The sequence below is a fragment of the Pleurodeles waltl genome, chromosome 9, assembly GCF_031143425.1.
Source record: "Pleurodeles waltl isolate 20211129_DDA chromosome 9, aPleWal1.hap1.20221129, whole genome shotgun sequence".
NCBI lineage: Eukaryota > Metazoa > Chordata > Amphibia > Caudata > Salamandridae > Pleurodeles > Pleurodeles waltl.
In genome coordinates, this window is record NC_090448.1 from 422936506 (window position 1) to 422961964 (window position 25459).

The 25459-nt window shown below is 43.2% G+C and overlaps 1 protein-coding gene across 2 annotated transcripts in view; it reads left to right on the forward strand.

Moving 5' to 3' along the window:
- The first annotated feature begins 12907 nt into the window (after positions 1-12907).
- Positions 12908-25459, forward strand: part of PRX (periaxin) — a 227440-nt gene continuing 214888 nt past the window's right edge. For both annotated transcript variants that reach the window (XM_069207228.1, XM_069207229.1), the window contains exon 1: positions 12908-12996. In XM_069207228.1, the coding sequence (XP_069063329.1) occupies positions 12939-12996 (58 nt within the window). In that variant the 5' untranslated portion in view covers positions 12908-12938. The remainder of the gene's footprint in view (positions 12997-25459) is intronic.

The following is a 25459-nucleotide window of genomic DNA, read 5'->3' on the forward strand; positions in this document are numbered from 1 at the left end:
GCTGAGGATTTCATAGCCCTGTGGGCTTGACCTCCTCAGCCTGGCAAAATTTCTGTGAGACCCTCCTCCTCATGAGAAGGAGGAGCATCACCAATTGTCTCCGACCTGGCCGTTCCAGTTTTAAGTCCTGAGTTGCCCAGGGCACAGTGTCAATCAGTGACACCCCATCACAGAGTGGGGTGGGGTTAACAACTCTCACTGAACCCTTCCCACTCTGTGACGAGTGAGGGACTGTTACCTTCCTTCATTGGCTGACCGAAGGTCAGTCAATTTGGGAAAGTAGCATTAACAATCCCCCTGGGAGCACCAATGCTTTCCTCTCCTGGAGCTTCAGGCCAGGTAGGTTTTATGTTTTTGAATGTTTAGTGTGTGTGTGTTTGTATGTATACAGGGAGTGCAGAATTATTAGGCAAATGAGTATTTTGACCACATCATCCTCTTTATGCATGTTGTCTTACTCCAAGCTGTATAGGCTCGAAAGCCTACTACCAATTAAGCATATTAGGTGATGTGCATCTCTGTAATGAGAAGGGGTGTGGTCTAATGACATCAACACCCTATATCAGGTGTGCATAATTATTAGGCAACTTCCTTTCCTTTGGCAAAATGGGTCAAAAGAAGGACTTGACAGGCTCAGAAAAGTCAAAAATAGTGAGATATCTTGCAGAGGGATGCAGCACTCTTAAAATTGCAAAGCTTCTGAAGCGTGATCATCGAACAATCAAGCGTTTCATTCAAAATAGTCAACAGGGTCGCAAGAAGCGTGTGGAAAAACCAAGGCGCAAAATAACTGCCCATGAACTGAGAAAAGTCAAGCGTGCAGCTGCCACAATGCCACTTGCCACCAGTTTGGCCATATTTCAGAGCTGCAACATCACTGGAGTGCCCAAAAGCACAAGGTGTGCAATACTCAGAGACATGGCCAAGGTAAGAAAGGCTGAAAGACGACCACCACTGAACAAGACACACAAGCTGAAACGTCAAGACTGGGCCAAGAAATATCTCAAGACTGATTTTCTAAGGTTTTATGGACTGATGAAATGAGAGTGAGTCTTGATGGGCCAGATGGATGGGCCCGTGGCTGGATTGGTAAAGGGCAGAGAGCTCCAGTCCGACTCAGACGCCAGCAAGGTGGAGGTGGAGTACTGGTTTGGGCTGGTATCATCAAAGATGAGCTTGTGGGGCCTTTTCGGGTTGAGGATGGAGTCAAGCTCAACTCCCAGTCCTACTGCCAGTTCCTGGTAGACACCTTCTTCAAGCAGTGGTACAGGAAGAAGTCTGCATCCTTCAAGAAAAACATGATTTTCATGCAGGACAATGCTCCATCACACGCGTCCAAGTACTCCACAGCGTGGCTGGCAAGAAAGGGTATAAAAGAAGGAAATCTAATGACATGGCCTCCTTGTTCACCTGATCTGAACCCCATTGAGAACCTGTGGTCCATCATCAAATGTGAGATTTACAAGGAGGGAAAACAGTACACCTCTCTGAACAGTGTCTGGGAGGCTGTGGTTGCTGCTGCACGCAATGTTGATGGTGAACAGATCAAAACACTGACAGAATCCATGGATGGCAGGCTTTTGAGTGTCCTTGCAAAGAAAGGTGGCTATATTGGTCACTGATTTGATTTTGTTTTGTTTTTGAATGTCAGAAATGTATATTTGTGAATGTTGAGATGTTATATTGGTTTCACTGGTAATAATAAATAATTGAAATGGGTATATATTTGTTTTTTGTTAAGTTGCCTAATAATTATGCACAGTAATAGTCACCTGCACACACAGATATCCCCCTAACATAGCTAAAACTAAAAACAAACTAAAAACTACTTCCAAAAATATTCAGCTTTGATATTAATGAGTTTTTTGGGTTCATTGAGAACATGGTTGTTGTTCAATAATAAAATTAATCCTCAAAAATACAACTTGCCTAATAATTCTGCACTCCCTGTAAATGTATGAATTTGTTGTCAGTGAGTGCTGTGAATGGGTGTGTATGTATGTGTGTGTGCGCTTTCGTGAAAGCATGGGTGTGTGTGTGTTGCCCGCTCTCCCCCCTTGCATTCAAAATTCCCTACCGCACACTGACATAATGTATCGTCTGCCTTACGGTTCAAACAATACTTGCAAGTATACACATTGACATTTATAATCTTGAAACAATTTTTAAATTAATCACCTACAGTTTTTGTATTTACCTTGATCTTTACAATATTACAGGAGCTAGCATGAGTCGACCTCTGCCAGTCCTTAATGAAGTGGGGAGGTCAAACTTCCCTTAGGAAATATGGATTAAACTGTTTGAAACCTATTTGATCGCCATAGGATGGGAAAATTTGTATATAATATAGTTAGGGCTTCCAGGTTTATGCTTTTACTGATTTCATTCTGTATTTATTCTTGAAAGTAGAAAACTACAGAAAATTGTGCTTTTTCTGAGTGACTCTCCTTGTTGTCCTTTATGAATTCCAGACAAACTATTAAGCAGATAGACACCATGGGGATTCAAAAACAGTATGAGATTTATTTAAATACAGGCATATATTAACATATATTTGTATGTAGTGCTAATATTTAGCTCTCGGTGTAGTGTTTTGATACATTTGCCTTCTTAATTAGCTAAAACGCGACAGGTATCAAAGTATGCGTGCATGTTTACCAGTTAAATAAATGTGGAAATATGCCATTTTAAGACTCCATTTATTCTCAAAACATAAAATAAATATGGATAAATACCAATAAAATGGGCAAAAAATATATATGGATAAATATAGACGGAAACGTTAAAAAAATAAATACCATAAAACCGGGAGCCCTAAATATAGTTAGGACCTAGTTTCCATCGGAAAATAATTTTTTGACTTTGGCTATATCTTTGACACCATTTGACAAATCTTCATTAAATTTTCCAAAGAAAATGTCAAGTTGGGTCTTGTTGTGCATAAAATGTTTTGGGGTGATCCGCGCTGGAGGGGAAGGGGGGGGAGGGTTTAAAAAAAAAAAGCATTCCCCATGTTAATTTCCATGGGGATTTTTTAACATAACTACTGCCCGAACCACTGGATGAAATTACACCAAATCTGGCAGAAAGGTAGCTCTTGGTCCAGAAAGTGTCTTTTTGTTATTTGGTGTAAATACATTCAGTAGTTTTCGAGATATTAAAGAAAATCTAGGTGCTCAAATAATTCACAAATTCTCCTGATCTTTTGCAGAGATCTGATTGGCTGCCTACACTTCAACCAGGAAGTTTTGACAGCCTTTTTGGGACTCGGACTCAGCTGAGTCCCAAACAAAAAGATAACAAATAAAGAAAAGGGGGCAGGGTGTAAATACCCTGGCCCCCTAGCTTTGCTGCTGGGATCCCCCTGGGACCTAGCCAAGGCAAAAAAAGCACAAAGTTGCATCAACAATTGGAAAAAAAACTGTGGGCTCCAGTGCTTGTTTTCAACAAAGCCCCCGGGTGGGCCAGGTCCTGGGGGCATGGTTATATATACAAACAATTAAAGGAGGGGGGGCACAGGCCCCCTCACAAGACTTTTATGAGCCCTTGAGGCCGCCACCTCCCCTGGGCTTTTTTTTGTTATTAACAACGGGGGCTGTGTGGACAGCCCCTCTAATGCACTCCTTGATCCCGGGGACCACCACCTTCCTGGGGCCTTATAAATGCAAAAGGAGGGAGGGCCACGCAGACCCCACTCCTGGGGCTTACATATGGTCCCTGGGACCACCATCGCCCCGGGGCTAACCAAATAATTATGCGGGGACTGCACGGAATCCCCAGGCCGCAGTGACCACCAACTGCCCAAAGCCAAATAACACTTTTAAAATGGGGGGGATTCAGCCCTGGGGGCCACCACCTCCTCGGGCCAGCCCATGTCAAATAATGGAGGGGTACCCCCCCACCCGGAGCGGTTCCTGCAACCTCCCAAGGTGCCCGCCCTCAGGAGAAAGCTGTTTGCTCTTGCTTGACAGCAGCTGACAGCTCTTGCCAAGTGAGAACAAACACTAACTCCGCTTCCAGCTATAGGAGCTGTCAAACTGCTTCTGCTTGGTGAAAACAGAATTTATATCTGTTCCCCTGCATGCAGCCATATGGGCAAGGAAACAGATGAACTAATTGCTCCAGCATGCAGGGAGCTGCGTTTGTAGCAGCTCCCTGCGAGCAGGAGCAATGCCAGCTCTTGCAGAAGCCTGTGAGCTGACTGAGACCATGTGGGCCTTGAGGCTCCCCTGCGGTCCCCAATGATGCACACTGGGTGCCTTGGGTGGGGCCATGGCAGCCAGGTGCTAGTGGCCAAGCCCCGGGCTCCTCAGGGACGAAATCGAACTAGGGAGGGTCCTCTCCCCTTTGAGACAATGTATTTGGCCCCAGGGAAGTGGTGGTGCCCAGGGCCCAGAGGGTCCGCATGGATGTCTTACATTTTTTGTTATTTAGGCCTGGGGAGGTTGTGGTCCCCAGGGCAAAGTGAAACCCAGGACGGGGCCCCATTCCTTTTTTAATTAAAGCCCCAGGGAGTTGGGGGTCCTGGAGCTCAAAGAGCCCAATGGAGGGGGGTCTGCATGGCCCCCTCCTTTATATGAATAAAGCTCTGGGGAGGTGGTGGTCCCTAGGACTTATAAGAGCCACAGAAGGGGGGGTGGAGAGCGGCTGTGCACCCCCACCCCTTTAATTTTTGTATATATAGTCATGCCCCTGGGACCTGACCTACCCTGGGGCTTTGTTAAAAAACAAGCGCAGAAGCCCAAGCTTGTTTTATTTTAAAAACATTTTGTCACAGATTTGCAAATCCGCCGCGAAGGTACAACAAAAACAATTTTTTTAATCTTTTTTTGCCTTGGCGAGGTCCCAGGGGGGACCCCTGCACCAAGGCTAAGAGGTTAGGGTATTTCTACCCTGCCCCTTTTGTTTTCTGGGCATAGGCTGTGCATGCCGCAGGGTTGACTACTTAATGGGTGTTGGCCACAAGGCCTGGCCACAGGCTAGGCCCTGCGGCCAACCCCCACCACACACGGCTGGGTGCTTATAGCGGATTGGCCTCAGGGCCTGACCACAGGCCAGAGATTGTGGCCAACCCCTGCTGTGCACAGCCAAAGGCCATGTGTGGCTCGGGGTTGGGTGCATGTAGGGGGTAGGCTGCTGCGAGGCCCTGTGCCTGACCCCTGCCATGCACAGCCAAAGGCCATGTGTGGTGCGGTTTTGGGTGCTGATACGGGTAGGCCGCAGGCAAGGCCCTAGTGCCAACCCCTGCCACACATAGCCAAAGGCATGCCTGGCAGAGGGATGGTTGCTTGTAGGAGGTAGACTGCACCCCTGACGTGTCTGGCACGCTGTTTGGTGCTCATAGGGGCCCTACAACTAATTGCCGCTGGGCACAGCCTTTGAATTAACGTAAAGTAATTAAAATTACTTAACGTTAAAAACCCCCACAGATATTCACTGAAAAAAACAAAGGTTACAGGGACATTAGAGTTAGGAAATCAAATTTAAAAATCCATGGAGATTCACTTAAAAAACAAAGGTTACAGGGACGTTGTAATTAGGTTTCAAAGCACAAAAATGTGTGTGGTAACTTGTACCTGGAAAGTTGCTCCTCTGGAGTTCCTGCAACCCTACTGCTATACTTCCTATTTAAGAGACTAACAATCCCAAAGATTTGGACGAGGTGGGCTAACTCATGTAATGTTACATGCTTCATCAAAAGCCAACCCCTGTAAACACCCATTGGCCGTGCGCAGCAAGGGTTGGCTGCAGGGCTTGGCCTGCGGCCAGACCCTACAACTAATCCCCCTAATCACTCAACCTCATGCTGCACACGGCCTTTGGCTGTGCGTGGCGGAAGTTGGCCGCAGCCTGTATCTCTATGTGTCAGAATAGGTGTGAGATGGTATATCTTGTGTGAAAGTGGCTGTGAGAGTAGTTGTCTGGATGTGAGAGTTTGTGCATCAGTGTCTTAGTGGGTCTGTGAGTGGGTGCATCAGTGTCTGTGTGGTTCCGTGAGTGGGTGCATAAGCGTTTCAATGGGACTGTGAGCGGGTGTGTGAGAGCCTGAGTGGGTCTGTGAGTGTCTGAGTGGGTCTTTGAATAGGTGCATGAGGGTCTGAGTGTGTCTGTGAGTGGGTGCACAAGGGTCTGAGTGGGTCTGTGAGAAGGTGCATGAGTGTTTGAGTGGGTTTATAAGTGGGTGCTTAAGGGTCTGAGTGGGTGTGTGAGTGGGAGAAAGATTGAAAAAGAGAAATTGAGAGAGAGAGAAGAGAGTGAGAGGGAAAGAGAGAGAGAGTTTCTTTAGGGTTTGGTGAATGATATACATAGAATGAGATATTTCATGACAAATTGAACAGAAAAATGTATTTGTCAATTAAAAAGAGTGAGATCACCTTTCAGTATGGACCTTAAACTTTCGACATTAAAAGGAAAACAAAGAAGGAAAATGACCAGGGACACACCTGGAGTAGAACCCTCAGCTTTCACTGTGAGGGTCTGTGATCTTAACCTTTAGGCCATAGGTGACTCCTTACCGTAATGCTTCCAGACATACCTGTGACAGTCAACTCAAGCATGTGACTGGAAAGAAACATTAATGTTCTGTCACTAGGAAGGTTTACCAGTCAAAATACTGATAAATAAATAAATATACTGTGAAGCGACACTAGGATTTGAACCTTCAGCCTACTGAGTGACAGCACAAGAACTTGACCATCAGGCCAGAAGTGAATGTGTTTTGCTCTGCATCCAAATGTAATTATAACATTCGTACCAAACTTGCTAGTCTTACTCTTTCGAGGTATTGTATGGAGAGACAATTGCAATGACAATCTCTTTCACTCTCTCTCTCTTCCATCCCATTATAGGATGGCTGAGAGAGAGAGTGACAGGATCACGGGGGCGAAGGCCCCTGCATTCCTAGCTGGCTTCCCGCGTCCTGCTGGAGCCAACATTGCTCCCACAAGCAGGGAGCTGCTTTAAATAGCAGCTCCCTGCTTGTGGGAGCAATGTTGTCATCTGTTTCCTGCATGCATATTTGCATGGAGGGAAACAGATGAAAAATCTGCTTTCTGCCAGTGGGAGCTATTTGACAGCCCCCGCTGTCAGAAAGCAGACTTTGCTTTTGCTTGGTCTGAGTTGTCAGCTCATTGTTGTATTTTAGCCCCGAGGGTGGTGGTCCCTGGAGCTGCGGGGGGCGTGCCCTCCGGCATTTACTGCTATCTTTGCCTCAGGGAGGTGGCGGTCCCTGGGGCTGGGACGGACAGGCGGATCTGTGCTTTGGAACTTGTGCCGCAGGGAGGTGCCGATCCCTGAGGCTGCCGGGGGAACGGGCGCCCTCCCCACATCCATTTTCTATAAAGCGCTGGTGAGGTGGCAGTCCCAGGGGGCTGTGGGGGGCAAGGAGTCCTCCCCGTTCAAAATTAAAATGCCCCTGGGACCTGGCCCACCCAAGCAAAATCGCTGCGATTCCCACCAAAAATGTTTTTTTTTTTAATACAATTTTGCTCTGAAGGGGTCTGGGACCCTAGCACCAGAGCTAAAGGGGTCAGTGTGTCCCTACCCTGGCCCCTTTTCTTTTTTTAAAATCTTTTTTTCTGAGGCTGAGTCCCAACATGGCTGCTAACATTTCCCTGTTGAAGTGTTGGCAGCCAATCAGATTTCAGTACAAGATCGGGAAGGTTTGTGGACCCTTTGCGTCCCTATATATATATCTGAATGTGGGTTTTCTTTTATTTTTCAAAAACTACTGAGCCAATTGACACCAAATAACTACAAGCATTTGCAATGCAACGGGTCTTGCGTTTGCTCATGTTAGAGCTGATCGCGTTGTAAACTCCTAACCCGACTTTTCATCTATCGGCAAAAGTGCTTTTATGTACGTTACCCGAAAAAGTGAAATTAACTGTGTAAAACGCTCGACTTCTGCCAAGTTAAATAGCGCTAAGAAAATAGAGAAAAAGTAGTCCACGATCCGACAGAAAACAGCGAGCCTCGCATGTTTTCTGTACTTGGTCGCTGCGCTCGAGGAGGGCTGACCACCGGAAAAGGCATGACATGGGCATGCCTTCGACTAATGAAAGCAAGCAGATTTTACTAGGCAAGCCCACGAACCAATCAAAAACACAGACGTGACGTCGACAGGGCTCCGAGCCCTTTTCTAATAACTAAAGCGTTTTGCTGCAATACGCATGCGCGAACGCATGCAACGCAGGCTCGACCCTAAAAAGGGTGCTTTCTGGACCAGGATCTACCTTTCTGCAAAATTCTGTGTATTTCTATCTAATGGCTCTGGTGCTATTCCTGTTCAAAATACCTATGGAGAAATGCATTGGGGAAAATGCGTTTTGAGACCCTCCCTTTTTCTCAGGCCCTCTTGATCGATCACCCCGAAACTCTTCAGAGAGAGGCTGAAGTGAGCTTTGTATTTTCTTGGAAATTTTTGTGAGGATTCCTCAAACTGCGCCAAATTTATTAGCAAAACAGACATAATGCTTTTTATATAGAAACTAGGTCCTAACTATACTTAGTGGGGACCGCCACTAAGTGTTATATATATATATATATATATATATATATAGATTACAGTAATGTTATAGTTAGAATTAAGTCTTACCCATAGAAATTCAGCAGTTCTAGTTATACGTATAGTTATACTTATGTTAAGAAACTATAATTCATAGCCTAAAGTTACTTAAAGGCACAAGGTATAGTTTCTTCAGATAAGTATAACCATAAGTATAACTATAACTGCTGAATTTCTATGGTTTGTATGGGTAAAACATCAACCTATCTATAACATCCCTGTAACCTTTGGTTTTCTCAGTGAATTTCTTTGGTTGTTTAAGGGTAAAGTAATATCAAATTACCACACACTAATACAACCACTGCCACAAACAGTCTTTGGCAGTGCGAAGTGGGAATTGGCTGCAGTTCATGGCCTGTGGCCAGGCTGTGCGGCCAAACTGCAGAGTGCATTTAACCCAACGCCATGTGCTGCCTTTGGCCATGTACAGCGGGTTTTGGTGCGTAAGTGGGTGTATTTTTGTTCTTCTTTTTAGAATCTGCAGATCCTTCGCAAGTTTACACTGTGGGCCATGCTGAGTGTTGCAAGAGATCTGCTAGAAAAAAACTGGCAATTTTTGCTCATGGTGGGTATCCTGTGGGGTCAGAATACTTTAATCCTGAAATCTTATGTATGTTTTTCCATGTTTTCCCCCCCCCCGCCCTGATGAGACAAAAAAAAATGTTGGCTGCAACTTTCCTCTCAGGTTGCGGTCAGCCAATCGGGGCTTTGCTTTTCACCATGATTCACAGATCTCCCTCGGTTGGATCCATGTCCCTAGATATACAAATTTATTTTTTCTTTGATAACTCCAAACTACTGAAAGGATTTACACCAAATCACAAATAGAGATCTTTCTGGACCAAGATCTAGCCTTCTGCCAAATTTGGGGAATTCTGTTCAGGTATTCGGGCTGTAGTCATGCTTAAAATCCCTATAGGAAATTGCATAGGGAAAACATGTTTTGGGACCCCCACTTTTTCTCAGCCCCTACTTGATGAATCACCCTGAAACCTTCAAGACAGCAGCTGAAGTAACTAGCTCACTACTTTTGAAATGTTTGTGAAGTTTCATCAAACAGCACTAAAGTTATTTGCAAAACAGCATAAACGCTTTGTTTATGGGAATTAGGTCCTAACTATAACTAGCTATTGGCTATAACCAGTAGATAATTATATATATTAACATTACCTACTGGCAGTCGCCAATAGGTAGTTATAGTTAGGACCTAGTTCCATAGGAAAATTGTTTTTTGTTTTGCTAATAACTTTGGTGCCGTGTGACGAATCTTCCTAACATTTTCAAAACTAGTTTGCCACTCACTTCAGATGATGTCTGGAAGGTTTTGGGGTGATTTGTCAAGTGGGGGCTGACAAAAGTGGGTCCCAAAACATTTTTCCCCATGCAATTTCCCATAGGGATTTCAAACAAGGCTACAGCCCAAACCGCTAAATAGAGTTACACCAAATTTGGCAAAAAGCTAGATCTTGGTCTAGAAAGGTCTTTTTTCTTCTTGTAATCTTGTGTAAATCTGGTCAGTAGTTCTGGAGTTATTAAAGAAAAATGATGTATATATATCTGGAGCTGTGGATCCACCTTAAGATATAACAGATGAATTTCTATGGTTTTGCATATGTAAAATCTGAACCTAACTATAATATCTCTCTCTCTTTCCTCTCCCATCCCTCTCCCTGTTCTGGTTTGTATATTCCTGTGAGAGCTCATTTACAATCTTGGTGAAGTCTGTTATATTTACGCTGAGTGGTGATACTGGAGACAATTTTCCTTCTTACTGAATACGTCTGACTTACCTCAGTTACAGTTGTTTCTTTAATTACTTTACCTCTTCACCTCCTCTTACTACTTCACTTCCCTTTCTTTCCCATCTCTCAGGCCCTGATTATGGGTGGGCCAATGTTTTTCAATTCCTCCGTAAACCTCTGCCTGTGCAAGGGAGGCAATTACGAGTTGGGTGGTATTTACAGCATACAGTACCTGACTGACTTCTCTTAGGTTGCAGGGTTCCAAATAACTGTCTAGCCAGAGAAGTGCCTACACACAGACGAGAAAAGGGTCAAGGGAAGACAAATTAGGATGACGTTATTAGGTTTTATTCAATAGAATGGTGTAAATCCTTAGAGCAACACTTTGTTTTTCACTGTTGCAGCAAGAACTCCAGTAATGAGAAGGGATATATCTGGGATTAAGAATATTTGGAAATATTTGCATATGCATTTTAGTAACAAGCTAGTTTGATACTGAATTCTACATAAAATGTTGGTGTTTCAAGTAAAAAAATCTAAAAGCAAACTCAAAATGATATTGCTTAATCAATGCTTGTTCAAGCTTTCTTTTGGTACCATTTGGCTAGTGGACAGCAGCCAGCTTGAGCTTTCAGCAGTTTTTGCATGCACCTGTTTCAGAAAGTTTACTATATGATTCAAAATTATTTGGCATTACGAAGGCTTGGATTAGCTGAAAAGGGATAATGAATTCAAAGTTGTTCCAGAAAGGGGACCCAAAAATATATCTTGCCCAGGGCCCCAGAAATCCTTAAGATGTCACTGATCAGGAAGTCAGCTTGGTGGTTTTATCTTTTAACACACAAAATGTGATGAGAGGGTGCTTGCAACAAGCGTAACCACTGGAAATCGTTTGGGGTAGCATTCTAACCCACTGTTCTTTTGCCCACCATACCACCTCAGATTAGACCCAGCTTTAGGCAAATCAGTCTTGACCATGCTCCAATAAGAACAGTCTAGCCAAACTGCCAAGACAGGTCCTCTCTAAAATGGAATACAAGGAACTCAGGGCCGGTTTTGCCCTGCTTGTGGCTCTTCAGCCAGGTGTTGCTTGGTTTGAGTGGCACAGTGAGCTAGGTATCCACATCTGGTCATTCTCTTAGTCACTCAGGGTGGTACATCAAACACACAAAAGGTGATGGAAGGATGTTTGTAGTAAGTCTAAAAACAGGCAATCACTCAGGTGGCATTCCAACCCATTGTTATTTTGCCCACCATGCCACCCAGGGGGCGGCATGGTCCTTGAAAAATGATAGATTAGGATGTGGCCCCAGCGACTGCCAGTGGCTGAGATTTATTCAACCATTCCTCCCATCACTTTGTTGTTGCAGTTTTATCTTTGATACAAGCAATAAAAGCAGTGGAACCTGAACAGTCTTCAGAGGGGGAGGTGTACCTCAGAAAGATTGTTAGATCACTTCACAAAATTTTATAGCTTTGCAATCAGAGGAAGAAATGTAAACACCAATCTATATTTTCAAAGAATAAACAACAATTATCCATACGACATAGCCTGACATTTGACCCCTGCCTTTGAACGGAAGTGCAATATGACAATTTAAAAACAAAATGTAAAGCCATCTTAAGTGCTCATTCACCTTCTGAATTCCAGCTTGTGTATTCTGGGGGTGCTGCAGCACCCTCCACACCACTACTTCCAGCGCCCATGAATAAAAGAACGAAGATGTTGGCCTGCTCGGGTTTTTCTAATGTTATGAATGCTGAATCAGAGGTTCGGGAATGTGCTAGTCACCATGGGTGAACTGAAGATGTTTTTTGTGATTTATTTCAATCGTGGCCAGTGGGTCTTAAATATTATGTCAGCCCCAATGAATGTTGGAAAGACATTATTTCAAAGAGCACTGTGAAAATGAACTTTTGAATCGTACGCCTTACATAGGTGTACGGGAGCTGACTTTAACCACCTTCCTATTCAAATACTTCAAATACAAGTCTATTTGTGTGATAGGGCTAAAACAGCAATAGATTTATGTCCGAAAACATTTAGGAAGTCAATCTCTGCACTACCAAATAGAGGCGGATAAGCCACCGAATTCATAGGGAGAGTAAGCAAAGGATCCAGCGTGCAGAATAGTTAGCAAACAGTATCACTAACAAAAACCTGTTTACATGATATGGCCCAAGGTGTGAAAGGGAACGGGTCGCGTTTCTAAAGTTTGCCAGTTACGAACTCAACCTAGGACTGGCGTGAATATAGCTAAGACCCCAGCTTCCCCCACCGGAGCCCCAGTAATATTGGACGCATGTAGACAAACAGACGGAGAGATTTCTGCAACCTCAAGTTCTTTCTGTCTGAATGGAGTTTCGAACAGCGAATGTGTCTCTCTTGTTAAACCCATCCTGTGTGCAACAATGGAGGAGGTTTTTGACGGGCCTTTGGAAATGCTGACTCCGGGCTCGCTCTAATCTGCTGGGTTTCAGTCCATTCTCTCGCTTTATGTTGAGGCTTACCCTCTTGCGCACTCTCCCCAGGCCTCCGGCCCCGAGACTTTCGGGGGGTCATGGCTTGGACACAGCATGGACCGACGACATTCGTTTAGACGAACCGACCGCGCGCGGAGAGTGCAAGCATGTGCGACTGCTTCAATCAGCTCTGTGGCGTTACCTGGTCACCTGCGTCCGCCCGCGGTAGGTGCTTGGCAGCCATCTTTGAAGGCTGCGATCCTGGTACGAGGGAACCCAAAATCCAAGGAGGTTCGATGACGTCATCACTATGATGACATTGGGAAACAGGGTCGGGCTTGCCTATGGGGCAATTTGGCAGTGCAGCCAGAAGGTCTGGAAAGACAACTCTCTGTGTGGGACTTTTTGTTTTAGCTGTCTGTGGCCTGCTTTATGGTGTGTTGGTTTTTACTGTTGATTTTTCTGTCGTCGATTTTTCTGAATATTACACCAACATTGACAGCAGCAAGCACAAATGCATGCAGTTTCCCATACCGTGTATTTACAAGTTCAATGTGGGGCCCTTTTTAGCTCTCTGATTTTTCTAATGTGGTCACTTTCATTTTGGTGCTCTGTCCTATTTTCTGTCCCAGTCCGACTCTGTAGGGGAATTTTGTGTGTCCATTATTATAAGGGCTTCTGTTCAAATCGTGCTTCCAAGCACAATCGTCACGTTGTGCCATGTCACGTTTGAGTAGTCAGACATTGCCATTTATTTTCTTACGAATGGTGGTTTTAATTTACAATTATATAAAATTATGATTACAAGTACCTGAACACAGTGGAAAAAACATAGGTTCAGTCACTTACTTGATTCTAGCACCACATGTGACAACTTAGGAGCTCTACTCAGGTGTTGTGCCCTCTGACTGTGACTTGCATGTGTAGAAGATGTGCGGCAAGAAGCAGGGGTGGGTAGTATTTTACTTAATAGCCTACTGAAAAAAGTAGATTTTTCATGCTTTAGAAAATTATCAGAGCAGGTCCTGTGAGGTAAGGTGTAGGAAAGGTGATTGGTCAAAAGAAAACAGGCTTAGTGTAAAAAGACATTCTTCAGGAAGAGGACACCATTCAGGGCTCTGTGATGAGAATGTAAATATAGATTCTTTTTATTATATTAGTATGGTGGTTAACCCGCATTTAAGTGCTCACAGTTTATGCTGATGACGAATCTGGGGTAAATGGAGGAGAATGAATCAGAGCCGGACTTGGGGGGGGGGGAGGGTGGAAGCAGCCCTACCAGACATGCTCAAACCAACCCTGCTCCCTTTGTCCCCTCGCTATATCTTTCTCTATGTATAGAGCCTTTTTATCTCTCTCTCTCTTCTCTCTCTTTATTCTCCCTCTCTGATCACTTTCGCTCTAACTTCTCACTCCCTCCATCTCATTCGCTCTCTCTTAAAGCCTCTCTGTGCCTGCTGCAATTAACCTTGTGGAGCCGGGAAAAGTGGCACCAGGTACTGCCTTGGGTCTTCAAAAACAGCCTCTTGCTGGCTCCAGCCCACCAGGGAAATGCTTGGTGGATTAGCAGGCCTGTAGGGACCTGAACTGATTTGTCAGGGAATCAAGCAAATTGATCAAGTGGGGAAGCAGAGATAGAAAAACTGTGCCTGTGGGCCCAAAGCTAGCAACCTGTCTGTTAATCGGCATCCTTACTTTAGCCACACAATTTGCTATACAGAAAATACAGTAACAAGCATAGATTTCTGCACTGGAGTAGCTTGATTGAAATGTTCTTTTAAAAAAATGGTGAAATAGCTCAGTATGTGAAGACACCTGCAGAAGAAATTTGTGCACTGTCTGCAAGTCTTAGGTTTAAATACCAGTGAGGGTGAATTCAAAGTTTCATACTTCTATGGTTGGGAAAATGGTGATGCACCCTGAATATTGATCCCAGAATATCGAGGACAAATGTTGAAAAAAATGATCAACAAGTAAATAAGTCTTGATTTTCTATACATAACTCTGCATATATGGACCTACATAGTACATATACCTTCAATGTAAGTAGATGTGGAGTTACAAATAGTAAATCTGTACTTCCTTATATGCACTTTTCAATATTTTGTCCCTCGATATTCTGTCCTTGATAGTCTTGTACCAGAATATTCTGCTGTTCGATATTCAGTAGTAAAATCATAAAAAAGAATACTGTTGTAATGAATACGGCAACCATTTTTTTGCAGTGCTACAAAGCTCCAACACTCCTTGCATGCTATAAATCGATTTACTTTTCTTAACTGAGTTTTTCAGTAGACCGATTGCTTGTCTTGCCAATGAATTGTAATCGCTGCAAATGCAATGGAAGGTATTGACAACATTGTCAACAGTGTGTATTCTGAAAATATCGAAAATAATGTAATTGTATCCCTAATGTCGGCGAAACCAAATAGCCTTTCAGCTTTGAGGCCCTACAACAATTCCAAATCTTATACAAACGTTGTATTTCAAATGTGTGCAAGTCAGCAAACTGTATCCATGGTAAAGGAAAGGTCAGTTAATTATGTACTAGTAAGCCCTTTCTCTTAATAAAGACGTTTTTGGACATTTTATTCACAGGTAAAATTATCAATATGCACGCACTTTTTTCTCGAATAGGTTTGTGTTAGACTCTTTCATGTTTTTGTAGTTTTATGGTAATGTAACATTGTATAATTGAAAACATGTTATATTTTATGTGAGAATTTACTAGGATTGTGGTTGACGCCATGCAGTTCAAATGTCTAGCAGACTGCTTTTTGACCACATGTATGCAATCTTTTTAACTTGAAAGCTTCTTATCAACTGCGGTTTAAATGCACAAATTTATATTACCTTAAAACCTCTAGTTTGAAATGCACGTACTAAGGGCCTCATTACATGCCACTCTGTAATTTGAATGTGGCATGTAATAACAATTACCTCCACTTCGGAATTATGAGATCCCTTGGAGCACTGATGAGCCTTTTCATTTCAGCAAGTCAGCATCAGAAACCCTCTGTATTACTCTGGCGAGAAAATTAGGCATTGCCCAGATTATCATGAAGTGCAGGATTGCATACTGTCCCAATAATTCCGAATTTCTGAGGAGACACAGTGGGTCACGCTTGTAATCCCAGGTAACTCTGCTGTGGAGTAACATGTGCCTTGCAATGGTAACTCCAGGGGGGGGGTAGCCACTGGGCATACCAACTGAGACCTCCTCTTGAGGCTCAAAAAGTTAACACCTTCTGGTGGTCGAATATACACTTTTACGTTGCTTCTAGTCCACTAAATGCAGAGGAGAATCCACCAGTGGATTTTCCTCCATTGTAGAATCCGACTCTATGTCAGGCTCCATGATTTTCATTTAATTTTAATCTTCACCCTAACGCAGATGATCAGTGATGGAATTTCTAGTAGATATTTCCAGATGGTAGCTCCCGTGAGAACCGGAATTTGGATTTCAAACCTGGCATTAAAGTATCTGGGAACAACAACATAACCTTTGTTATGTCATATCAATTTGTAGACTGCTCAAATCACCTGTGAGATGTGGGAAAGTTGAGTGTGAGCCTTGCAACTGTGTTCTGAATGATGTAAAGTCTGTTCAGGAGCTGCTTGGAAATTCCGGCATACATTGTATTGCCATAGTTGAGTGCGCTTATGATGAGTGCTTGCTAGATAGTTTGTCTTGTGTTCTGTGTGAAGCCACTTGAAGATTTTTGCAGTATCTGCAGAATGTGGAAGAAGGCAGCGCTCACTGCATTGTCTTATGCTGTCAAATTGAGTTTGTCATGAAGGATGATCCCCGTATTTCTAGCGTGGTTGGTGGATGTAGGTGCTGGTCCTAGTTCTGTCCACCACCAGGTGGTGTCCCACTGGGAGTTTCTGCTTCCAAGGACAGTATGTCGGAGCTGAGTTTCAAGCCTTTGTTTCTCAGCCATTCTGCTACTGAATTGGACCCAGTAAGTTCCAGCTCAGGGCTAGAATGTTTCCAAATATATGGGAACTTAATGAGTTCTTTGCCCCTGTAGAGTATGCACTGTAGTGTGAATTTGTTATCTCTCTGATGCACAAAATCAAGGATAAATATTTAAGGGTGGATTTGGTTTGATCTTGTGGTCTGGTTTCACTGAAATTGGTGATGTACATCTTTCTATTAATTTAATGTTTTTTTCTCCAGAGTCTTATGGCTTGGCAATGCATGCTGGTTAATACACTCTCAACAATCTTAGCAGTATTTGCAAGAAGTTGAAGATAATCAATACATCTGTAGGTTTTATTGGCGGTGATCTCATTAATTTACTTTAAAAATTAAAATCCTTAATTGCAAAGAGGGACCTACCTTTTTCTCATCTTTACAGATGCCCCTAAATTGCTCTTCTACCCAACCAAAGTAAAATGCAGTGTGCAATAACACTTTCGTGGTATTTATTATTTAAAAGGGTAATATGTGCAATTTGTCAAACCAGGAAAATTCCAACCTTCTAGGCACTTGTAATCGAAGGGTAATCAAGCACGTGGGTGGGGGCACGGGGGGGGGGGCGAATACTCGGACTCAAGGCGATGAATTATTTGGACCACATTATTTTGTTTGGTTGCCTTGTTTAACTTTGCAGTTCCTCGAAGGTACTTCCTGGCTTTATGTTGCGGTTTCCTCCTCTAATCTGCGGGTGTGATCGCTTCCCGACCTGTTTACATTATGTTCAGTCTCACCACAGCAAACAGGCAACCAGGCCTCCACTTGAATGGCGCCTGCTGTAGAAGTGGGAATGGGGCATGTAACGCGCTGCTGGGATTTCAGCGCGTTTATATGCAGTTTCTGCTGTTCAATGTCGTGGTTTCACTCTGCTGGCCACCATCATTTGATGTCCTGCAGGGGTAACATGTCAAGATGCTTCAGCACTTTATAATTAAATGACCAAGTTACACAAATCAAAGAGGGAACAATATAGCAGACCAGTATAGCCAGAACCACTGGAATTATGTGGCAATGGATGACCAAATTATGCGTCAGGATTGCCTAAATTAATGCAATTAAAAAAGGGCAAATTATGTTATGTCTAGGCAAATGGTTTGAGACATTTGTAACATTTTACCACCTTTATATATATTTTGTAATTGTTTTTATTATTTCACAGTAACAACAACATTGAATCCAGTACAATCGCATATAGTGCACGTCCAAGTTGATATAAAGCATCACCAGAACAGGGTGCGTTATAAAAAACAAAAAGCAGAGAGTAATGTCCCAAGAATTCCATGGATATCCTGTCTATAGAAATAAATGTACAGGGAAGGGAACGAAGAAGCCATACATCAAGAACGCGCCAGGTCCGGGTACATCAGACATTGGCAAGCTGGAGCCACAAAGTCAAATAAAAATGTCCATGTGTCATGGAACTCCTTCCTGTCTCTTTATTCAGTCACAAAAGTTATCTTTCATCCCTGCTTTCTATTATTATCATCACTCGTTCCCTGATTTCTCTTCCTATTTCTTTCTCCCTCTTCTGGCTTTCGTTCTTTCGGGGCCCAGGGACCACTGCTCCTGATGCACCAATGGGAGCCACGCCCCTGTGCAAAGATGAATGCCACTTAAAGAATGTGCAGATACCCTTTGTGACATGATGTATGAGAGCAGGGCTGCTTTAGGTCAGTGCCACTGATGCGGCCGCACTGGGTGGTGACCTAGGGAAGGTGGGGCAGAACTCCGATCAGGGGGTGTTTGGGTGGGGGGGCGCTATGTTATGAGCTAAAAAAAACACCTGCTGCAGAGTTCCTTGTGTGTCTAGCTTCCAGGCAGCAGTAACAATCTCAAGATAATGTTCCTGCTAGTTAGATAGATCGGAGTTCTGCCTAGTGGCTGTTTTGACTCGCCATAAAGTAGCAAAGTGGGTTAATATGCCTTCTCCAAAGACCGCATACCGTGCAGATCACAGATCTGTATTTTATGTGAATAGCGAGAGTGGATTACTGCTTTTTTTCACAGTTATTCTTTTGATAAAGCAGTTGACAAGATACAACCCTGATGTAGAACAATGACTGTTATGAACTGTCATCAAAGACCTGCTTACAAACTGCTTAAAATAGGTTATGACATGATATTTTTTTACCCAGTCTTTCATTATCTATTCATAATGTGGCTAAAAAGGGTTCTTTTGGGTAGATATACATCATTATTATTAAAGCCAGCCTTTATCAGCGCTTTAAAATAAATTAAGTGTATGTAGGAGAGGGTCTATGGAGCGGTGAGGGGCACTTTTGCCTAGTGCTAGTTAGGGCATTGAAGGAGGAAATCATGGGGGGCTGTGCGTTAGCACGACAAATGATTGTCGCACTGGGCGTCCCCAGCGATAAAGCCTACCTTTTATAGGAGTATGTGCAGTCTTTTTGCAGTTGCATTTACGTCGCACTTCCTACCACTAACGAGTCCCTGATGCACTGACCGTGGACAAGTACCACACTACTCCCTAGGCTTAGCATCATGAGTTAAGAGCACAGTGAGATGAAAAAAGACTTTTGTGTTTTATTTATTATATTTTTATAATTTTACACACAAGCCATAAACATTCACAGAAGTTATGCTCATGTATACATTGGTGTTGCTCGTTACCAAAACACTAAACACAGAAAAAAGATGAAAAAACTATTGGCATTCTACAATTTGTTATCCTAACCAACAAATTCCCCAACACAATATTTCCCTGAGACTAGATCAAGACTCTTGTGTCCTCACAAACGCCTCCTCTGATTTCTTTCCTTCTCAGCTTCAGGGTTTTTGAGATTTGAGAATGTGAAGCACCCCTGCCAATGTCTCTCCAATGCAGTGCTTTGTCACTTTGAACTGGAAGGCCCGCTTGATGCAGTCAGTCCTACATAGTGCTAGCAACATGCACTAAGGCTACAAACTTATATTTCATATTTCCCTTCTGTTGGCTTAGGTGCAGGCCAAGAATATATTGCTGGAACAACAGCTCAACCAGACTGCCTTTGACAGCCTTCATGTTATCTGCTCCTGCAGCCCAGTACTCAGGTACCACCCAAAAACCCCATACTGTACCCTTTTAGTCAGATTTCAGATGACATCTGCGACAGGTGCCAGACTTTTCCTCCAATATCCTAAAACATCGTGCCAGTCTAACCTTGGAATTACCTTTTGCTTATTTCACGGCTCAAATGGCAGTGTCCCTCTCCTATGTCATTTCCATACCTCAGTCCAAATCCTGTTTTTGTTTTGTCCTTTCTCAGCACCTGATAAAAAGCAGCACCCTTTTCAGATACAGGTAGAATGATCACCTCCATCACAGTCAGTATGGACACTGTTTTCAGTTCTGGACTTTTTTTGTGCTGGCCAAATGCATTCTGGTTGTTGTAATCTTGTTTTACTGCCATTGAACTAATTAGACTAACACCTGAAATCAACGATTGTTAGTAAAACATTCAGGACAGGAGTAATGACCTGGAGTGAGGTGGGCACTTTAGACCAGAGGTCTGTTGCTTTGAGTCATCCTAAGCAAGATATTTTGAAGTCCGACCTATTCCAAAACTTTATTACAAGCATTGGGGGAGGAGAGATGGGGCTGAGTGAAGTGGGCAGAGCTTAAGAGGTCATCTCAGTGGTATTTAATCTGTAGCTAATAGCGCACATTGTATTGTATTGTATTGTAATAGTATTTGTATAGCGCTTACTACCCCTGACGAGGCATCGAAGTGCTTTTCGTCGAGTAGCACGCTACTCCGGAACCCAAAAGGAATTAGGGGTGGATTAGTGTAGGGAAATAGGAGTACAGTTTTAGTATTATTATGAGTTAATTTGAGCCGCGGATTTGTGAGTTTGTTAGCTGGATTGACTGGGGTAATGGAGGGGTGGAGGAGGAAAGAATCCAGAAGTGTTAATTGGGAGTTTATAGTAATAGGATGAGGCTTGGAATGAGTAAAGGGGAGAGTCTGTGGAAAGGGTTAGGGAGACCATAGTAGCAGGAGAGGTTTTGGATGAGTGAAAGGTGAGATAAATGAGGGAGACTTTAGTAGGGTTGTTTGGGAGATCATGGTAGTAAACTGAGGTTTGGGTGAGCTAGATGTGGAAGAGGAGGGAAGAGCCTAGGCAGGGCTACTTAGAAGATGAAAGTAGTAGAATGGGTTTGGGATGAGTCAGAGAGGGGATGGAGGATAGATTGATAGAGACATGACATGGTGATGGATAGACAAAGTAAAGCTTACAAGAGAGTAAAAATATCATGTTCTTGTATTTATTATATATATAAATATATATATATATACTGGAAGGTGCAGGATCACAAGAAAACAACAGCCAGCCAGGGCAAAAATCTGAATCCCAAAGGATACAAAGAGCCACAAGAAAATGTAATATCTAAGAAGGAAGTGACTCAAACAGATGATCTCACTAAAGAACAAAAATATATTTCTACTACAACGTTTCAGCTTCCGCCTTCCTCAGGTAGTACAAGATGTTTTTTTCATATATATATATATATATATATATATATATATATATATATATATGGAAAATGTCACTTACCCAGTGTACATCTGTTCGTGGCATGTGACGCTGCAGACCCACATGCTGTGCACCACCCCGCCATCCAGTGCCGGGCCCGGAGTGCCACAAGCCGCCCCTCCCTGAAGAAGTCCCCCCGAGCCACGAGACCGAGGGACTCCTCCCCCCTCAGCTCCACCGCACATGGGCGTCGACTCCATCCCAGACCGCTCTTCCCGCAGAGGGTGAGGTAGGAGTTGTGTATATAGTAAAGGTGCCCATGCAATGGAGTAAGTATTTATGTACATAATGTCTGTAAAAAATGATATACAGGGAGTGCAGAATTATTAGGCAAGTTGTATTTTTGAGGATTAATTTTATTATTGAACAACAACCATGTTCTCAATGAACCCAAAAAACTAATTAATATCAAAACTGAATATTTTTGGAAGTAGTTTTTAGTTTGTTTTTAGTTTTAGCTATGTTAGGGGGATATCTGTGTGTGCAGGTGACTATCACTGTGCATAATTATTAGGCAACTTAACAAAAAAAAATATATACCCATTTCAATTATTTATCATTACCAGTGAAACCAATATAACATCTCAACATTCACAAATATACATTTCTGACATTCAAAAACAAAACAAAAACAAATCAGTGACCAATATAGCCACCTATCTTTGCAAGGACACTCAAAAGCCTGCCATCCATGGATTCTGTCAGTGTTTTGATCTGTTCACCATCAACATTGCGTGCAGCAGCAACCACAGCCTCCCAGACACTGTTCAGAGAGGTGTACTGTTTTCCCTCCTTGTAAATCTCACATTTGATGATGGACCACAGGTTCTCAATGGGGTTCAGATCAGGTGAACAAGGAGGCCATGTCATTAGATTTCCTTCTTTTATACCCTTTCTTGCCAGCCACGCTGTGGAGTACTTGGACGCGTGTGATGGAGCATTGTCCTGCATGAAAATCATGTTTTTCTTGAAGGATGCAGACTTCTTCCTGTACCACTGCTTGAAGAAGGTGTCTTCCAGGAACTGGCAGTAGGACTGGGAGTTGAGCTTGACTCCATCCTCAACCCGAAAAGGCCCCACAAGCTCATCTTTGATAATACCAGCCCAAACCAGTACTCCACCTCCACCTTGCTGGCATCTGAGTCAGACTGGAGCTCTCTGCCCTTTACCAATCCAGCCACGGGCCCATCCATCTGACCCATCAAGACTCACTCTCATTTCATCAGTCCATAAAACCTTAGAAAAATCAGTCTTGAGATATTTCTTGGCCCAGTCTTGACGTTTCAGGTTGTGTGTCTTGTTCAGTGGTGGTCGTCTTTCAGCCTTTCTTACCTTGGCCATGTCTCTGAGTATTGCACACCTTGTGCTTTTGGGCACTCCAGTGATGTTGCAGCTCTGAAATATGGCCAAACTGGTGGCAAGTGGCATCGTGGCAGCTGCACGCTTGACTTTTCTCAGTTCATGGGCAGTTATTTTGCGCCTTGGTTTTTCCACACGCTTCTTGCGACCCTGTTGACTATTTTGAATGAAACGCTTGATTGTTCGATGATCACGCTTCAGAAGCTTTGCAATTTTAAGAGTGCTGCATCCCTCTGCAAGATATCTCACTATTTTTGACTTTTCTGAGCCTGTCAAGTCCTTCTTTTGACCCATTTTGCCAAAGGAAAGGAAGTTGCCTAATAATTATGCACACCTGATATAGGGTGTTGATGTCATTAGACCACACCCCTTCTCATTACAGAGATGCACATCACCTAATATGCTTAATTGGTAGTAGGCTTTCGAGCCTATACAGCTTGGAGTAAGACAACATGCATAAAGAGGATGATGTGGTCAAAATACTCATTTGCCTAATAATTCTGCACTCCCTGTATATATTTACAAATTTACAAATGTACAAGTTTTATCAACATATAATATATATAATTATCATCAACGTAAACGGCTACAGGTTCCCGGGGAGGCGGGAGGGCGCATGTGAATCTGCAGCGTCTCCTGCCACGAACAGATGTACACTGGGTAAGTGACATTTTCCGTTCGATGGCATGTGTAGCTGCAGATACACATGCTGTGCATAGACTAGTAAGCAGTTATCTCCCCAAAAGCGGTGGTTTAGCCTGTAGGAGATGAAGTTGTTTGAAATAATGTTCGTAATACTGTCTGTCCTACTGTGGCTTGTTGTGTTGTTAACACATCAACACAGTAATGTTTCGTGAATGTATGAGGCGTAGACCATGTGGCTGCCTTACAGATTTCTGTCATAGGTATATTTCCTAGAAAGGCCATTGTGGCGCCTTTCTTTCTAGTGGAGTGTGCCTTCGGTGTAATAGGCAGGTCTCTCTTTGCTTTAACATAGCAGGTTTGAATACATTTAACTATCCATATGGCAATGCCTTGTTTGGATATTGGATTTCCTGCATGAGGTTTTTGGAAGGCTACAAACAATTGTTTTGTTTTGCGAAATTGTTTTGTTCTATCAATGTAATACATTAGTGCCCTTTTGATGTCTAATGTATGTAATGCCCTTTCGGCTACTGAGTCTGGTTGTGGAAAAAAGACTGGGAGTTCTACAATTTGATTTAGGTGGAACAGTGATATAACTTTTGGTAAAAATTTGGGATTTTGTGCGTAGAACCACTTTATGTTTGTGTATTTGTATAAAGGGTTCTTGTATAGTAAATGCTTGTATTTCACTTACTGTCCTAAGAGAAGTGATAGCTATTAGGAAGGCTACTTTCCAGGTTAAGTATTGCATCTCACAAGAGTGCATGGGTTCAAATGGTGGACCCCTGAGTCGTGTTAATACAATATTGAGGTTCCATGAGGGAACTGGTGGTGTTCTTGGAGGTATGATTCTTTTTAGACCCTCCATAAATGCTTTTATGACCGGGATTCTAAAGAGTGATGTTGAATGTGTAATCTGCAGATAGGCAGATATTGCTGTGAGATGTACTTTAATGGACGAAAAAGCTAGGTTTGATTTTTGTAAGTGTAAAAAGTAGCTTACAATGTTTTTTGTGGACGCATGTAGTGGTTGAATTTGATTATTATGGCAGTAATAAACAAATCTTTTCCATTTATTTGCGTAACAATGTCTTTTAGTAGGTTTCCTAGCTTGTTTAATGACCTCCATACATTCTTGTGTAAGGCCTAAATGTCCAAATTCTAAGACTTCAGGAGCCAGATTGCTAGATTGAGCGATGCTGGATTCGGGTGTCTAATCTGTTGTTTGTGTTGAGTTAACAGATCTGGTCTGTTTGGTAGTTTGATATGAGGTACTACTGACAGATCTAGTAGTGTTGTGTACCATGGTTGGCGAGCCCAAGTTGGTGCTACTAGTATTAGTTTGAGTTTGTTTTGACTCAATTTGTTTACTAGATACGGAAGGAGTGGGAGAGGGGGAAAAGCATAAGCAAATATCCCTGACCAACTCATCCATAACGCATTGCCCTTGGAGTGAGGGTGTGGGTACCTGGACGCGAAGTTTTGGCATTTTGCATTTTCTTTTGTTGCGAATAGGTCTATTAGTGGTGTTCCCCAGTTTTGAAAGTAAGTTTGTAGTATCTGGGGATGAATTTCCCATTCGTGGATTTGTTGGTGATCTCGGCTGAGATTGTCGGCTAACTGGTTTTGAATTCCTGGGATGTACTGTGCTATTAGGCGAATGTGATTGTGAATCGCCCAATGCCAAATCTTTTGTGCTAAGAGACACAGCTGTGATGAGTGTGTCCCTCCCTGTTTGTTTAGGTAATACATTGTTGTCATGTTGTCTGTTTTGACAAGAATGTGTTTGTGGGCTGTTGAGCGTCCCATTGTCCCTGTATGCTGTGCTGGTTGAGGTGTGCTCCCCACCCTACCATGGAAGCATCTGTTGTGATCACGTTTTGAGGCACAGGGTCTTGGAATGGCCGCCCTTGGTTTAAATTTATAGGATTCCACCATTGAAGCGAGGAGTGTGTTTGGCGGTCTATCAACACTAGATCATTAAATGTGAGACTTATAAAACAGCAAAAACATCACCAGTTATTGGCCTAAAAATACTGCCTCCAAAAAGTGGGGTGTTGTGAGCCCCTTGTTCTCCTGGGCCCTAGTGCATCTGCACCCGCTGATCTAATGATAACTGAGGCCCTGAGTAGCACACTCTAACCGCTGTTTATTTACCCCTTCCCC